The sequence below is a fragment of the Martes martes genome (genome assembly GCF_963455335.1).
Source record: "Martes martes genome assembly, chromosome: 11".
In the NCBI taxonomy this organism is placed as follows: Eukaryota; Metazoa; Chordata; class Mammalia; order Carnivora; family Mustelidae; genus Martes; species Martes martes.
Genome location: NC_137899.1, coordinates 79,230,888 through 79,249,987, shown reverse-complemented (window position 1 = coordinate 79,249,987; position 19,100 = coordinate 79,230,888). Strand labels below are relative to the sequence as shown.

General features: G+C 39.0%; 1 protein-coding gene across 2 annotated transcripts in view; it reads right to left on the bottom strand.

Moving 5' to 3' along the window:
• CPED1 (cadherin like and PC-esterase domain containing 1) overlaps positions 1-19,100 on the bottom strand; it is a 268,463-nt gene that overhangs the window by 39,198 nt on the left and 210,165 nt on the right. For both annotated transcript variants that reach the window (XM_080818333.1, XM_080818334.1), the window contains one exon: positions 1,689-1,806. In XM_080818333.1, the coding sequence (XP_080674459.1) occupies positions 1,689-1,806 (118 nt within the window). The remainder of the gene's footprint in view (positions 1-1,688; positions 1,807-19,100) is intronic.

Here is a 19,100-nt window from a genome sequence, read left to right as displayed (position 1 = left end):
GTCAATTTTGGGGTCTTCTGTGAAGAAGCCTAGCTACTCAAGGTACCAGAAGGTGCCTGCTGGAAGGCAGTCTCTCCTGTTAAGAACCAGGCACAGAGTGTGCCCGGGTGGCTCAGTGGGTTGAAGCCTCTGCCTTCCACTCAGGTCATGATCCCAGGGTCCTGGGATCGAGCCCGGCATCGGGCTCTCCGCTCGGCGGGAAGCCTGCTTCCCTTCCTCTCTCTCTGCCTGCCTCTCTGCCTACTTGTGATCTCTGTCTGTCCAATAAATAAATTTAGAACTCTTTTAAAAAAAGGAAAAAGAACCAGGCACAGAGGCAGCTTTGTGACGGGGCCTGGCATAAGTTACAGCAAATTTAACAAACAGAAGAAGGTGCCACTTCTTGAGGAAACTCAGTCCTCTCTCTTTGACTTTTGTGGGAGAACTTTTGACTTGGTTCAGCAGGAGGAGTGGAATTAAGTTGTTTTATGATTCTCATAAAATGTCATCTGATAAAAAAATCCTTAACTAGACACACTGGTGTCTCCTTTGTATGTAAGAGCCTATATCTCATTTAGCTGAGAATCGTAAACTATACCACCTGACACGCCATGATGGGTAAATCCCTCCCTGTGCGCCGACTGTAATTCATTATTTAGAACACATGTTCAAGAACGGGGATATGCCCACGTTTGTTAACTGTGCATGGCAAATTGCAATTTGTACTGCCCATTTGTGAAACTCATTTCCCATTCAAGTTGTGGTGTGAAGTTCATGGCAAGGGTAGAAAAGTTCCTGAGTGTTTTCTCAGACTCTTTAGATGAAGGGAGGCTTGGGGTCAAGAGGCCAGAGGGACAACCAGGAATCTCAGAAAAGACACCCCCTGCTCCCCTTATCTCTTTGGAGGTAGTTTTAGTCCCAGCTTTAGTTGAACCCCAGTTCACCGAAAGAAGAACACTGGGGAAGGAGAGAAACAGGGAATGTGGGCAGTGGCACCACCGTGTCTCATTCCCGGTCTGCTCTAGAATTAGGCAGGGTTCAACACTGCAATTTCAATTTGACATGATGATTTTCCTGCCTCTGTTAATTAATGCTCAGTATATGGGAGACATTAGTGATCATTCTCATAGATTTTTTTCTTAATAAATGATTTAAACCTACACTTGTTCCCTTAAGCAGTTCTTTGGTTCCCCAAATAGCCAACAGATATTTACCTTGCCCCTTCTCTGTAGAAATTACAGTGCTAAGTGAATTGACAGAGTGTGAACAAGTCAGACTCCTTGTCCTCAGACAGCTGGCGATCTGGGAAGACTGACCTCGAAGAATTATTTACATACTTAACATTTAAATGACTGTGGCAATGGTCATGGAAGAAAGGCACAGGGTGCTATGAAAATATACAATAAAGAAATAAAGCAGGGGCTCAAGAAAGGCTTTCTGGTACAAGTGACTGTTTGGTCGATATCTGTAGATGAATATGGATTAACCAGGCAAAGAGCAGAGGGTGAAGAACAAAAGATTCGGGTGCATTAAAATAGTTCACATACTAAAGCAACACATTCAGATTAATTAGATATGTTACTGTTCACACTAATGAAAAAGTCATGCAGTACCTTGACTTTTCTTTGTATAAGGATAGTTTAACTAAGTAGATACATCTCTGTATTAGAGGATTTCTTAGGAGAAGTGATATCCAGAGTAATAGTCACCTGTTGTGTCCCCAGATGGACAGATCTTTAGTTCGGGCTGTGAAATGGCTTCGATGTAGTCAGAGGAAATAGGCTGTAACCCACAGGTTTCCTCTGGGTGAATCAGCAAACCACAATCCTGCATTAAAATAGTAGAAATTAGCTGTAATGAACCTGACCTATAGTAATAAAATCTAAAAAAATAAGATTATTTTTTGCGCCAAATAACTTTTGCAGATAAAAGGGAGGAACGGTTTACCCTTCTTGTGGTTTTGACCTATCAATAGTTTGTGCTAGAAGCAACTACTTGCATTGAGCGATGAATATAAATTCTAATGACAATGTAACCTTTATTTTGGCATTGATATTCATCACTGCATTAATACTGCCATTGATATTATTATTGCTCTGCCATTTTTTAAAGAAATGGATGCAAGTTTTACCTTAAAAAATACACCTGTGTGTTGTTGACTCACTAAAAACAGACTGTAAGATAATAAACCAAGTGAAAAAAGAAAATCAATGTGAAAAAAATGGGAAATATTTGAGAAGAATGTTAACAGATGAATTTCACTTCAATACACGTTTATTACAGACATGGAATTAAATACATATATTTTATTCAAAACATGGTCACATGTTTATAAAAGTAGGTACCATCTCACTGCAGTGAATATCATTATAGATGCACGTTCCGTACTAAGCAATGTTTTCTCTAGTCTGACACGCGCAGTGGAGAACAGCAGTTTAGCTCTCTGAAATCTCTCTTCCTTTCTCCTCCGCTCAAGCAGGTCAGAGCACTCTCATTTTCATTTAGTTTTTCCTTCCTTCCCCCATTCCTCCCTGCCCCCCCTTCCCTCCCTCTTCCCTTCTCCTTCCCCTCCCTCCTCTCTCTCATGCACACATATGCTCTCTTTTTATGGAGGTAAAATTGGTACATAACATTATACAAGTTTCAACTGTAATACGCAACAATTCAACAGGTGCACACTACGAAGTGATCTAGCTTCTTCTTACAAGGTATTGACTCCTGTACCTGACCTGCGTTCCTCCATCTTACCTCGCCTGATTCCACCACCTCCTTTCTCACCAGCTTCCCTCAGTCTATCACACTTTAGGGTGGGTAAAAACGCTATTATCTCTGCTGGGAATGCTTTCCTTCTAATGTTTCCTGGAGAGCATCTTTTTGTGTTTTAGGTCTCAGCAAGGCCTTCTTGAAACTCTGGCACGATTCTGTATCCCCACTCTCGTCCGTGTCATCCCTGCTTGTTTCCTTCATACCCTTGACCATTGGGCGATAATTTGTAATTTATCCCTTGTCCGCTAGACTGAACACTCCATGAGAGCAAATAATGATTCCACGCACACGTACACCCAGTCCTTCCCATAGAGTAGGCAAATATTTATCGAATGCATAAAAGGTTAGATGTAATTGTTTCCCACTTCATATCATAAGTTCAATTTAATAGAGAGGAATAATTGGTTTGACCTCTTCTTTGCTCTGTAACTCTGTCTCTAGTGAGCAGTTTCTAGACCCCTTCCCTCACCCTCTCGCATATCCTCACACCCAACTCAGATTTCCCCATCTCGTATGAGAAGATCCAGGATACTAAGGAACAAAAGGAATGAGGATGATGTACAGACTTCAAGAAATCTAGATTCAGAATACATATTTCCATTTTTAAATTCACAACTGAAGCTGGGGTTTAGAATACTGATGAAAGATCAGGAATGTGATTTGTATTAAACTGTTCATTATAAAAGAGCAATTAAAATACCAAAAAGTTAATAATAATGGGAGGAGTTTTAGTCTGAATAAACATCTATGAGTGTGTGTGTGTGTGTGTGTGTGATAGCTATCTACACATTTATTTCTGGTGCAGCCTGGACCTTTTCTAGGGCTAGAAAAAATGACATTAAGCATCTATGAGACTGCAAAAAATGTTTCTATCAAACATGAGGAAGGGCAATGAGAAATAGCATTATACACTAGTGATGGGATTGCAGATGAGCCCAGCTACTTTTGGAGGGAAGTTTATATTAAAATAAAAAACTCACAGGCTCCATAGCCCTGAAGTCAGACTTGTCAGAGTCTACTCTAGAGAAACCCTCATGTAATGTCTAAGGATAGATCTAACATGGAGAGATTTCCAAGACACATGATAAAGAAAAAGACAAAACAAAACCTAAAATGCTTTGTAACAGAACAGCATATGTCGTATGAAACACACCATGAACATGCTACCAAATCACCTACAGTCAAGCACTTTAGCTGTGCTCAGTGTATGAATAAAAAGATACCTTTTAGTGTATATAAACTGACATATATAGATACAGACAGATGATGATGATAGATTCATTCACTCATGCAAATAATGTTGAAACATTTCTAAAACTCTGGATTTAGATAAACCTTTGGAAAACTGTTGTTTGTTTGGGGTCTCTCTGGCGTGTGTGTGCAAGGGCATATCTTAATAATTCGCCGGGAGGGCATCAGAGAGTCCAGACCTCAGCTGACAGAGTCCTAGCTATTTCCTGTTGAAGCCCCACATGTGACTGACTTGTACCAATCAATGAGAAAAATGTGCTGTTACATGCGCTGAGGGCATGTCCCGTGGGGGACCCAACTCGGTCACCAATGAGTGGGTGGGGGCTGTTTTGGGTAGGTTAGTCACAGGAGCTTTTCTGAGGTAACAACATCTGAACGGAATAATGAGAAAAATCAGGGAATGAGAGTTGTAAGAAGAAGAAATTGCTGGTCAAAACCCACAAGATAAGGCCGGAAAAGGATTTATCTGACATCTCAAGTTAAAAAAAAAAGAAAAGAAAAGAAAAAGGAAAAAAAGGTCATTTTTTAAAGAACTCATGTGTTGACAATCTACATTATAAAGGTCAAACCATGGGACCTTTCTTGAGATGGTACCTCCACGCTTATCTACTACAGACTCTTACTCAGAGGAAGAATAATTAATTCATAACGTGGGCCTAAGCATTTTTGAATACAGCTTCAAAATGACAAGTGTTAATACCTAGCAAGTGCAAAGTTCTTGCTGAAAACACCAAGTCCCCAACCTCAAGTGGCATCGTCCAGCTCATCGTCAGAAGGGCCTTCTCAGTCTTGCGCTGAAACCTACATCTCATTTGTTCTAATGGGATCTTCTTACTGCAGCTTAGGAAAAAATTACTGTAATAATACAGAAGCGTGTTCTGATCCGACTTCAAAGTTTCTGAAACAAATGGTTGGAAATAGAGCATGATAATCTTCTCCAATGTCCACTGTTTGCACTTTCTGGATACCAGGGATCCCACATATGAGCGCATGATAATAGCATAAACATAATGCAAAGAGCACAGGAAAGCAGCCTGGGAGTCACACTGGGTGACCACGCCTGCTCCGTGGAACCGTGGCTTGTCTGTGTCTGAACTGTTACCTGGTGCGCTGCTCTTTCTATCTCAGGTGGACTTCTCGTGGGCTGCTGTTCTGTGACTCTTGGTAGGTCAGACCCGTTGGTTCTAACTGAACAGCCATGACTCTAGCACATTCTAAGATAGGACAGGAATCAAAGTGATATTGCAAAGTATAGACACAGCTGAGGGTAGGAGAGGGAGAGCGGATTTCAAGGTTAAAGAAATTTAGCCGTTCCTCCTTTCTGTAGTTTAGGTCAAAGAATATTCTATTGTATTCTGTGTTTTCTTTTGAAATTCTCCTTCGCAGTTAATCTTTGTTTGCAGTTCATAAATCTTAACCCTTTAAGTTAAACTCCTGGCTACTTTGGAAAACCAAGGCAGCCCACGGAAGTGGACATTACTCATTTTCCAGCTGCAGCCGAACAACGTTACTCTTAAGGCTGAAAGAAACACAGCATCTGGCTAAATACAGACCCGAGACTGGAGACCGGCAGATAGAGTTGGGGGAGTAAGGAGAAGAAAAGTGGCATTAGTATTGCTGGGTGGGCTCTGCGCACAGGTTATGAAATAGGAGAATGGTGGCATACACTGGAAAGAGCCCACTGCGTTAAGAGTCATATGTGTGAATTCAGTTCCAGCTTTGCCATGAACTGGCTTTATAATGCTGAGTAAGTCACCTGATCTCGTTTTCTCAACATAAAATAAGGAAGGCTGGAGAAAAGAGAGGGGGAAATGCGTTAAATGATCTCTTAAGTATGGCAGCAGACAATGTTGGTGCCTACACAATACCCATTCTTCTTCCTTCCTTTCTAACAGGAGGACCTTTGCTTTGCTGTAGGTAGCAGTATATCAGGATTAAAAAAAAGAAGAAATTCAATTTCTCAGTCTTCTTTGTGGCTAGACATAGCCATGTGACATCCAAAAAAAAAACAAAAGAGGAAAGAAAAGAAAGAAAAATTTGTTAGTGAAATAGGAAGTTGGCTGCGATTTCTAGAAAAGTTTTGCTTCCCTGATGTAAGCTTTGCCTCCTTGATGTGCATTTTTTTGGTCACTCTGTTTCTTGATTCCTTTTGGAATGCAGATGCGAGCCTGAAGGAGCAGCAGCCATGTTGTGACCATGAGACAGCTGTGAGCTGAAATCTGAAAGAGCCCAGGGCATTGGTGCTGATGCAGAAATGCAGCTTTGGGTTTTCTAGCTCTGCGCTTCTTGCTATGGAAGAAAAACTAATTCATACTTGGTCAAACCACTACGGAAATAAGAATATGCAGCCAAACTTCTCTTTTCCTCTAAGAGTCCGTGAAACCTGTTCTTCTCAGGACGTATGAATCTTTCTGAGTAATGGTTTAGATATTAAAAGTGGCTAACCTACTAATAACAAATTTTAAACTATCTTAGAAGAAAAAACTCATTAGCATCTCTCATTTCTCTCATTGCTGGGGTGATTAGAAATTTGTTCAGGTTTGGGTATATTCAAGAAAATGAATGACAGCTCTTTAGGTCTTAAGTGTCATCTCTTGGAGCCTCAGAGTCTAGATACACAAAAAAGGTAATATTTAGCAGAGTTGCTTAAAATGGCATTAACTTTGGAAAGCTCCACATTTAAAGTATATCGTTTTGCTGGAGATGTCACAAATTCCTGACTGGATTGCCATAGCTCTCACTAGAATACAATAAGATAATTAGCAGGGATTTCCTTGTTCAGACTTGTGTAGGATCTAATTTTAAAAATTGACCAACTTTTCATGAAGTGCTACAGTGACTAACAGAAGAACATGAAGGTGCCCCTGGTTTTGTCTACTGCCCTACCCATGAATTCATGATCACTATTTCTTGTTACCAATTTTTCTGGAAGCCTACTTAGTAAGACAATGTTTTGCTGTAAAGGAATAGTAGTAAGGAATAGTAGTTCTAATTTGTAATGTGATATTGCCATATTTTTGGAGCCATGGACTATTTAATCTGGTAGGTGTCTTTAAATCTTACTTTCTGCAGGAATGTAATCATTCCTTCAAGATGAAATAATTGTCTCCCTCTCCTACTAAATAATGAAAAATGCCCCCCCTAAATTTAAAAATATACATTCACTCCTTATGGCACCCAACTCTTTCTGAGTCACCCATTTCTTCCTCTGTCCCTGGCCTGTTGCTATTTCCAGGAACTCAGTAGTGACTCTCAAACTTGACAATCCTGGCACAGTCCCGGGAGGCAGAGTCCCCTTCCATATCAAGACTGAACTTTTCTATAAGAAAAGTTTCTTATATAAAGTATAAGAAACGAGAAAGTATAAGAAAGGATTCTAAATTTGTATGGAACCACAAAAGACCCCAGAGCAATTTTGAGAAAGAAGAACAAAGCAGGAGCTTCCTGATTTCAAACTATACTGCAAAGCTATCATAATCAAAACAGTATGATACTGGCCACAAAAACAAGCATATAGATCAATAGAATAGAACAGAGAACCTCCTCAAGTCCCATGCAAAAATGGCCAGTTAACTGATGACATAGGAAGCGGAAATATACAGTGGGGAAAATAAAATCTCTTCAAAAAATGGTGCTGGGAATACTAGACCGCTACATGCAAAAGAATAAGACTGGAGAACTACCATACATAAAAATAAATTCAAAATGAGTTAAAGACTTGAATACAAGATGTGAAACCACAAAACTCTTAGAAGAAAACATAGGTTAAAAAAAACCCTCTATGATACTGGTCTTCGTAACATTTCTTGAGATCACTCTCCTCAGGAAAGGGCAACAAAAGCTAAAATAAACAAAAGGGATTACAGCAAACTAAGAAGCTTTTGCACAGTGAAGAAAACTATCAAGAAAACAAAAACGCAACCTACCGAATGGGAGAAGATATCTTTAAATCATATAACCAATAAGGGGCTAATATCCGAAATATATGAAGAGCTCACACAACTTAATGTCGAAAACCCCCAAATAACCCAATTAAAGAAATGGGCAGAGGACTTGAATGGACATTTTTCCAAAGATGACAAAGAGATGGCCAAAAGCACGTGAAAAGATGCTCGACATCATTAACCATCAATGAAATGCAAAAGAAAACCAAAATGAAATATCACCTCACACCTATCAGGTTGGCTCGTATCAAAAAGACAAAAATAACAAGTCTGGGTGAGGATGTGGAGAAAAGGGAACGCTTGTGCACCGTTGGTGTCAATGTAGACTGGTGTAGCCATTATGGAAAACATTGAGTTTCCTCAAATTAGGAAATAGAATTACCCTAAATCCAGCAATTCCACTTCTGGGTATTTGTCCAAAGAAAATGAAAACAGCAATCCAAAACAGATAAAAAGGTATATTCACCCCTGTGTTCATGGAGCTATTATTTACACCAGCCAAGATATGAAGGAAACCGAAGTTGACAGAAGAATGGATAAAGAAGAAGTGATATACACATAATGGAATATTACTTGGCCATAAAAAAGAATGAGCTCTTACCATTTGCAACTACACAGATGGACTTAGAGGATATTATGCTAAGTGAAATAAGTCATCAGAGAAAGACAAATACCATATGATTTCATTTACACATGAAATCTAAAAGCCAAAACTAATGAACAAATGAAACAAAGCAGAAGTAGGCAGTAACAGGAAACAAATTACTGGGAGGCAGACAAAATAGGTAAAGGGGATTCAGAGGTACAAGTTTTCAGTCAAAAAATAAATGTCATGGAGATATAAAGCGTGCTTATGATATTGCAATAATTTTGTAAGGTGACAGTAACCAGACTTGTCATGGAGATCATTTTGTAATGTATAAAAATATTGGATCACTATGATGTACCCCTGAAACTAATAAGGTACTGTACATCAGTTATATTTCATTTAAAAAAAAAAAAAGAAATGGTGTTTCAGAGGAGCTAATTTCACTATCTTGCTCCAAAAGGAATGAAGTATTTTTTGTCTTCGCAGTGTCTCCAAATTTAACAACTGCTTTCCTTGTATTGTAGTCAGCAAGCCGTAAAATACTGAGTAGCTCTAATAGGATTCATATTATTAGATACCCAGTGAACATTTGTAGGAAATTAGCTGAGGTATACATTAGCAATAAATAATTACAGCATAATCCATCTGAAATCATCCTTTACATACCACACTGATCCTAAGACTGAACTTTTTCATTAAGAAAAGAGTGTAATGCATATAAATTCATATGAAAGGAGATTTATATCCTTTATGGAAGGCATTTTGGAAATATCTTGTGAATATAATTATACTCCAAAGACTTTATCCTATAGATATACCTCATAAAATCTGCAAGGAAATTTACTGGAGTTATTTGTATAATAACAGAAAACTTGACACATTCCAAGCGTTCATCAATAGGAACTGATTAAATAACATCCACTTACTGGAATATTTTGTAATTCTTAGAAAAGAAGGATGCAGAGTGAAGATATGGAGAGATATATAAGCTACATTATTAAGAGCAATAAAGCAAGTCGCAAGAGATTATGTATACCAGGATCTCATTTAAGTAAAATAAAATGTTAGATATTACATCTGCTTGACTGTGCCTACATAATTATTGGAATGAAGACCAAGAAACCGTGAACAGTGGCTCTATTAGAAGATTAAGAATGGTAGGCCATCACAGACCTGTACCCCTGGGGATAAAAATACATTATATGTTTATTAAAATAAAAAAATTTAATAAAAAAAAATAAAATAAAACCAAATGCAAAAAAAAAAAAAAAAAGAATGGTAGGCCAGGGGCGCCTGGGTGGGTCAGTGGGTTAAAGCCTCTGCCGTCGGCTCAGGTCATGATCCCAGGGTCCTGGGATCAAGCCCTGCATCGGGCTCTCTGCTCAGCGGGGAGCCTGCTTCCCCCCGTTCTCTGCCTACTTGTGATCTCTGTCTGTCAAATAAATAAATAAACTCTTAAAAAAAAAAAAACTTAAAAAAAAAAAAAAGAATGATAGGCCAGACATGAGGAAGCAAAAACAAACTTTAAACTTCTGTTTTTAAAGATCATGCCATTAGTATGGATCATTATTATATTTTTAAAAATACATATATAAGTAAAAAAATAATATTTAAAATGGAAAAGTAAATGAAAAGAAAAATCAGAAAAACACTGTTACCTCCTTTAAAGGTATATTTGTTTTCCTGACTGCCATAATACATTACCACCAACTGCATAGCTAAGAATGACAGAAATGTATTGTCTCACATTCTGGAGGCCGCAAGTCCAAAATCAAGATGTTGGCCCGTTTGTTTCCTTCTGAGGGCTGTGAAGGAATATGGACCTGCACAGTCACTTAATAGTGTCTTCTGTTCACCGTGTTTGTAGTTTATCAGTGGAAACACAATTAAAAGGGAACTGAGTAAATGTTCCCGGTAGAAGGATGAGCACCTGAAACATTCCGGAGCTGAGTGCAGACACGGCCCTTCAAGTTCAGAGTGGCATTTGAGGTGGTATTTGAGGACGGAGATAGGAAGTGGGTAGAAATCAGTAAAAGTATTTTGGAATCGTGATTTTCATCCTTGGCTCATTCTAATGACACAGATATTAGAATGGTGACAATGAATTATCTTCTTCAGTGTTGTTCTGTTTAAAAATTGTTAATAGAGAATTCCCCTTTATAAAACTTACAAAAATTTTCACTAAGTAGATGCCCTTTTAAGAAACAGTACAGGGGCGCCTGGGTGGCTCAGTGGGTTAAAGCCTCTGCCTTCGGCTCAGGTCATGATCCCAGGGTCCTGGGATCGAGCCCCACATCGGGCTCTCTGCTCAGCAGGGAGACTGCTTTCCTCCTCTCTGTCTGCTTGCCTCTCTGCCTACCTGTGATCTCTGTCAAATAAATAAATAAAATCTTTAAAAAAAAAAAAAGAAACAGTACAAAAGCAAATATTTTTACTGAGGAGCAGGAGATACTTTAACTTTTATTTCACGTTGCTCCAATAAAACATTTGCAGTGAATAAGCTTCACCTATGCAAAAGTTTCTCCGCATTTTAAGGAAAATGAGTAACTAGCCAGATCATTCTACTTTGTGCGGAAGGGATCTCTAAGAACATTACTTTAAAAGTTGATGTTCCTGTTTTAGTGAGAGTTTATCAATAGGTTTTTAATTTTAATGTTTTTTAAGGAATAGTGGAACTGGGTGTCAAGCAGCAGAAATATAAATGCGGCTTGACTCGCTATTTGTGTTTGGTGTTCATAGTCTTATGTGGAACACATTAGGACCCATGTAGAAATGAGCCATCAAAACGATAACACAATTGTGTGTTTCTTTCCTTAAACATCAGCTGAAAAGTGGCCGTATATTACACTACCTGAGAATATTAAGCTGGTCCCCAATGAACTCAGGAAAAGGGGAAATTGAAACAAATTATAAACAGATGAATTAGTTCCACTCAATTAAATTTATTAATATGACATCAATATTTGGAATACTTCTATATATTTCTCATGCATTCCAAATCCCTGAACTAATATGCAATTTTCTCTCTTCTTTTTTTTTTTTTTTTTTAAACCTAGATGGCCTCTAAATTAACTAGGATGGGGCCAGCGTGATCCTGCTTGCTGGAGGCCATTCTGAAAGGCATCCTGTATTCTCAGTTTAGAAGTGCATGTGAATGTCTGGGTTTGTGGACTTGGGTCTGGAAATCTAGCGAGCTGGAGCCTCTGAAGGGACTGAGGCTTCCCACTTCCGGTGAGCCGGGAACTCCAAGGAAAGCAGCCTTTGTTGTGGTCTTTCAGCACTTTTGGTTTTGGGTCCAGATGGAATCCAGAGGGTAGATGTGAATGCAAATGAAAAGAAAGCATGAATTTATAGGTTGGGTATGTGAAAAAGTTCAGTTCTTCTTTTTTTTTTTTAATTTAATTTTTTTTTCAGTGTTCTAAAATTCATTGTTTATGCACCACACCCAGGGCTCCATGCAATACGTGCCCTCCTTAATACCCACCACCAGGCTCACCCAAACCCCCACACCCCCTTCCCCTCCAAAACCCTCAGTTCAGTTCTTTTTGATTTGTGAACAAAGGAGCGTGGAATTGGAACTGAGTGCATGACCGAGGGGTCTCTCGTGCTCCGAAGCATCTGGATCAGTTTGGGAAGTGACAGAACAACAACATCAACAACAACTAGAAAAGGTTGTTTCATATTCTTAAAGGAGCAGACCGAAGACTGTAGACCGAAGCGGGAAAAGGAGCGAGTGGAAGGAGGCAGGAGGCCACAGAGATATTTGCAAAGACAACTTTTAACGGACGTTTGCTTATCCGCAGTGGTGACACCAAACAGAACAAACATTTGCACACATATTATGTAGCAAGCAGATCTTCCCAGGAAATAGTGATCCCTCCTAGGGAATAGAACGGATAGATTTCAGCATGAACTGTGCCACGGGTCAAGAGTCCACTAACAGACCATTTGAGGTTGTGATCCTTCAGAATTTAGCTTTGGTAGGGAATCTTCTCAGTGGACCAAAGAGAGTTGCCTATTTCATCCAACGTGCAGTTACATTAGTTTGGGGCACCTCGCGGGTGTTTCCTGCCTACATGCATCTTGGTGACTGCTACACTAACACACCACAGCCACACACGCCTACACATGCACACCAGGGACCCACACGCAGTGATGCTTAGAACTGGAGAATTTTAAAACTTAAAGGGAATTGTGTTACACTACAAAAGAATTCTCTCCTTACATGTCTTAAGTTGTAATTTCTACCACTTTTGAGGCTTTAATAGTAATTACTGAGCCCTGATAGTATTTTTAAGGATCACCCATTAATCAGCTTCCTGCACATCCACAGTTAAGCTCAGAGCATGCTGAATGTGGCTACACTCTGTTTAGAAGGACATGTTGATGCATTCAAAGCTCAACATCCAAGCTACTGTGGCATTGTAAGATCTAAAGTTAATACTAATTTTTAGTTTAAATGCATCCTAACAATGCAAATATTAGACAGCTATGAAATGGATTGTGTTATGACAGGACAGCTCACCCTATGTGGTTTTATATGTTTAGACATGTTAATTAGACTTTTAAAAATACCCTAGGAGCAGTCTCAAGGTCATTCCTAAGATATTACACAGAGAAAAAATGTAACTCCACAGTGCAGAAACCCAGCCAACACTATTCTCATTAAGTGAACGAGAGAAACACATTCCTTCTGCAGAATTTTTGCCACAAATGTGTAAGTTCATCTAATCAGAGAAAACATATGATTCCAAATTGAGAGGCATCCTCCCAAATAACTGACCTGTGTTCTCCAAAAGTGTCACAGTCCTGAGAAACAAGGAAAGACTGTGGAATTGTCACAGATTTGAGGAGACTAAGGCACATGATAACTAAAAGCAACCTGGGGTCCTGGAACAGAAAAAGAAAGTTACTGGAAACACTAGTGAAACCCATACAAGGTGTTTGGTTGAGCAACTATATTGTACCAATATTAATTTCTTAGGATTGAGAGTATTGATAAAGTGCCACGGTCATGTGAAATGTTAGTATTAGGAGACGTTAGGTGAAGGGCATTTGGGAACTTTCTGTAATTGTAGAATTAATTTTATAACTTGAAAGACAGTCTAACACAATTTGATAGTCCTATCTTAGGGTTTTCTTGAAGGGCAAATATACATTAACAATAGAAGAAGGTTCCAATCATTAAAATGCTTTCAACCATTTGGTTGAAGTGTCCTATTACACAGCAGAAGCTCTGCATAGTCACGTGTTATTGGCACCCATGGATATCCCACGGCAGAGATTGTAATCTACAATCATTTTGCTCTCAAAAATTGTTACAATTGTGGGAGGACAGTCTATAGGCTGAAGCAGAAGGAAGGAGCACCTACTGTATTTATGGACTAACTCCTGGGGGGGACACCAACCTTCTGATGAGCTGGCAAGGAGAACGAGAAATGGGCTTTGTAGAGGATCTGGATTATGCCAACTCATCAGAAGCACTTCCAAGCACGAGTGCCCTGAATCTTTACAACTGTTTGAACATTTACTCGACAGATGAGGACATCAAGATTTGTAGAGTTTGGGGCAGTGTTCCTGAAGTCAAACAAGTTAATAAGTTGAGTAGCTAGAGTTTGAATCCTGGGTCTAAGTTTAAACCCATGCTTCATAGACTGAAAAACGAAACAAAATAAAGCAAAACACACCACACTAAGAAATGAAGATTGTGTTTATGAAACATTTCCAGACCAATTAACTCTTCATCAGGGAGGACTCTTTTTTCATGGCCACAGATGGCATCTCTAAACATAACCAGCTGCACTTTAAAATGCTTACAGTTGGTCAAAATGGGACTAAGCAAGAATGTGAATGATTCAGGTCAAATCTATTCCCTCCGATGGAAAAAAGCCTCAGAGTACCTTTTCAGCTCATGCTTGGTCACTCCGATTTTTTTTTTTTTTAACTTTTGAAAAACAGTACATCGGGAAGATACTTATTAACTAAAGACTTAAAATTAATTCCCATGGTAGACAATAAATAGTTATTTACATATTATGGCCTATCATCAAGGAAAATATTTGTTTTAATATGATTTTCCAAATCATCAGGACTCCTATGTCATGTGTTTTTAGTGCTCCAAAGATGTTTAGGCTTTATGACATTCATTTGCTTGTTTTTTTTTTTTCCAAAGCTGATTCCTTTAGCAGACATTTGTTGAGCGTCTCCATGAGCCAGCCACAGAGACTGCCCTCATGAAGCTCTACCAGAGAAAGCAGATATGTAAACACATGATGGCTGTGGAAAGTGCTAAAGGCTGTAATGAAGATTGTTCTGGACACAGGGTTGGCATGAAGGAACGTGATCAACCCTGCTCTGCAAAGAAGATTTCAACTTGAAGTATACTCAGAGTTCACCAGGCAGATGGGGGCAGGTGGGCTTTCCAAGCATCGGACACCAGGGAGTCAGGGGCAAGGCGGACAAAGCTGCTGATTCTCTCCAGTGCTAAGGTCTACGAAGGAGTGAGCGCCCTTTGTATCTGAAGGCTAACTCCCCCTGGATTTAGAAATGGCAAATTTTTCTTCCCTTCTGTGACTGTTAGCTTGGGTTTCAGTCCTTAGGCATAAAATATACAAGACAGTCTAGGACACACAGAAAAATAGATTTTGAGTACTTTTGTTCAGGTACCATGTAAATCATATGGTGGCAGTTGCAAAACTCTGAAGCAGTGTTTTCACCATGCAACCCGGACACACCAGCTCAGGCTTTGTTATTGCCAGTTATCAGCAAGTATGCCCAGTGAAATGCTGGCATTTTCCTGTGGAAAATGTGCTATCTTCCTTGGCATACAACGCAGAATTGTGTTGCCCATTTTCATGGAGGAAATCAGGACTCCGGGACTCCCACTTCCAAGAGAAGGTGTCCTGGAGAAATTTCAAGATAGAAGATTGTGCTTTAGCTTGTCTGAAACTTCCCATGGGTTTCAGATTAGCTCATTATTTCCTGAACTTGGATGTTGTTGCCGTGATTTGATCATTACTGGTAAGCGGTTGTCACAACTCACTGTGTGGGATGAAATGACTCTTTCATTTGAAGCCAACTGTGGAGAGTGAGTCCTTATAGATCACATATCTCGAAGTCTCTACCACTTCAGCCTCAAAAGCCTGCTGCTATTCATCTGCCTCAGGTTGCCTCTCTCCACCCAGGGAAAAGCACTGGCTCTTCCCTCCTTGGACACAGGCTCCATGGATTTGTGCAGTGGTCTTCTACCTCTGCTTCTCCATAATCCACAACCACATGGCATTTGTAGCTGATTGCCAGAATATGTCACTTCTCTGCATTAGTCCACAGCTGTTCGGGGATCCTGTTGTCACCAATCAGATATGCTTGCCCGGCCTCGCAGAGCCAAGTTATAGCTCACATTGCTTTTAAAGTCGGACGCCTGGCTTGGTTCTAGAACTTGGCAGTTGTTACCCTGCTCAGATCTTTGTTGCTCCTCCGTGTTTTATCTCTCAAAGGCCAACTGTGTCTTAAGGGTCCACTATTGGCTAACTTTGACAGGTTACAACCAAAAGGGACATAGCATTAGACAATGTTAATTCCCACCGAGTCCCCTTTCCTTATGCCGGGTGTTCCTTGTCATTGGAGCTGTGTAGGTAACCCAAAGTTTTAACAGTGAAGGCTGATAGTTGGAGGAAAAATAGTATGTAAGAGGATAAATTGTTCAACAGATTGGCCATTTTTTTTAATCATTCCCTATGGTGTTTCATAAAGTTTCAAAATCCTATTTCAATTGTACTTTAAAGATTTTATTGAAATAAAAATGTTATAGTGACTCAAAGAAGGGCTTATAGGTTCCCCAAAGCGTGTTCCATGAAGTACAGGTCTTTTGGAAGTCACTTTGTAGGTGAAGTCAAAAGAGAATGGTGTAGACCAACCAAACTAACTTTTGGCAAAAAAGTTTTAAATGGTTTTTGCCTATTTTTACTGTCAGCAGTAAGTCATTCTGTCAACATTTCTTTTTTCTAATTTAATAAAGCTGTTTCTTGAAATATGGTTATCAAGTTGTCGTTGTTTATACTGGTCTTAATTCAGCACTTCTGAATTTTTATTTCCTAAGGAGAAATAAAACATTTTTGATGAAATCTCTTTGACTATCTATTAAAGAACCTATGACCAGGAGAGTCTTTATTAGTCAGCTGCTCTGATGACTAGTTTGTGTTGAAAACACTGAACTAAGAAATCATGTGGGATCATTTGTTCTATCATGTGGTCATGAGTGAAAAACTCATATGTGGCAGCTAAGATCAAAACAAAAAAAAATGTCACAAAGCTATATGGAAACAATTGACATCCATTTACTATTCTTTTTAAAATTATAAACAAAAGAAATATTCTCTGATGACAGACATCTGTCTGGCATCACTAAGAAATCATTCCTGGGAACGGATGAGTTCTTGCGTTAGCTCTAAGTTTTCCTTTTTCAGTAAGTCACCAATTATGCACATGATATGATTCATATTCTATGAATACACCAATTTCTTTGTTAATTTATAGCAACCCTCCTGAGTGTCAATAACAAGTCATTATGCGGACGGTACGCTATGCTATTAAATTTAATTTTTAATTTTTAATTTAATTTAATTTTTTTTATTTATTTTTTTAAAAGATTTTATTTATTTGTCAGAGAGAGTGAGCACAGGCAGACAGAGAGGCAGGCAGAGGCAGAGGGAGAAGCAGGCTCCCTGCTGAGCAAGGACTCCATCCCAGGACCCTGGGATCATGACCTGAGCCTAAGGCAGCTGCTTAACCAACTGAGCCACCCAGGCGTCCCAAATTTAATTTTTTAAATGGGATTCCTTTTCTGAAAAATATTAATCATATTTCACGTGCTACCTCAGATGCTGTCCATTATTATGGCCCGGAAATTGGTTTATATACATTGGAGTTCTCCTATGAAGTTCACTTGATTGCGGGGCGCTGGGAAACAGAGTCACTGAGGCCAGGGGGGCCCGTAAGAGACTCGACAGGTCCAGATCTAACCTGATCAGCAGTACAGTGGGTAAGAACAGGGCTATTGGGCCAGACTGCCAACTTCTAATTTCGGCTCCACCACTCACTGTCTTTGTGACCCAGGGCAAATTAAATCCCCTGTTACTTTAGTTTCCTCTTCTGAGAAAGCCTGCCTCATAAGACGGCTGAGAGGATTAAATAAATGAATACATGTAATGAATGCAGAACCATGCACGATGACAATAAGGGCTCAACAAATGTGGTTATGATTAAAATTGAGTATCTATCAAGGGCCAATAGCCAAGCTATGCACATTATGCAACGTATCTATGCATTTGTATTAGCTCCATTGATAGACATTCTAAACAAATAGCACTTGTCTGATGGAAGGTCAGAACTTAGACACAAGCCCATATGATTCTAACACCCATACTCATTTCCTTTTATCCTTCTAAATTTAAAAGAAAAATGCCTGGATTCATGCTAGCTTTGCAACATGGCACAAATAAATTACTTGCTCTGAGCCTCAGTTTCATCACATTTAAAATGAGATACAAATAAAATAAAATAAAATAAAGTAAAATAAAATAAAATATGGAATACCAATGTAAGTTCGTCATTGGTCTAGAAAAAAAAAGAAGTACCATTCTGGTAAGTAATGTTGATACAATTTTATTGTAAACCTAAAACTGCTTTAAAAAATTAAGTATTTTTTGAAAAGCAGCTATAAAATCAGAACTCGAGGCGGGATAGAGCTTACATTGAACTGAAAATACAGTTCAGTTATAGTACGCATGAGGGACTGAGAGTTAATTGACAGCTAAGGATGGACAGACAGGGGTGCCTGCGTGGCTCAGTCAGTTAAGCGGCTGCCTTCGGCTCAAGTCATGATCCCAGGGTGCTGGGATCGAGCCCCACATCAGGTCCTTTGCTCGGCAGGGAGCCTGCTTCTCCTTCTCCCTCTGCCTGCCTGCCTGCCTGTTGCTCCCCCTGCTTGTGCTCTCTCTCTCTCATTATCCATCTCTCTGTGTCAAATAAATAAGTAAAAATATTAAAAAAAAAAAGGATGGATAGACAGACAAGATCAAAGTCATCTAAAGGAAAGTTGAGATAATTTCCTTGCGATAAGTTTTTCAGAATTGAATTATTGTCAAAAGTAATGATTATGTGCTTAATGTCTTATAGCCACATATAGGAATTAAATGTGTTCACTTAAAAATGCAAATCAGTTATATAGACATCAATTTATTTAACACCGATTTAATTCTTGATGACAAGTGATACTTCTTGTGTTATACATAACAACAACAACAAAAAAGAAATTGGAAAAAAACCCTGCTTTAGATGTTCACATATATATGGGGTCATATTGGTTTCAACAAGTACACATGTAAGCTGGTAATATTTATATGCTTGAGAATTAAGAAATTATTGTGTTTCTTTCTGCTATTATTAATCTTAAACACCTTTACAATCACTTAATAAATATTAGCTTATTTAATTCTCAGTGAACTTAAATAGCAACATATATGTAGTTAAATGAGGCCTTTCTAATGATAATAAAAATAACTGTGGGCGTT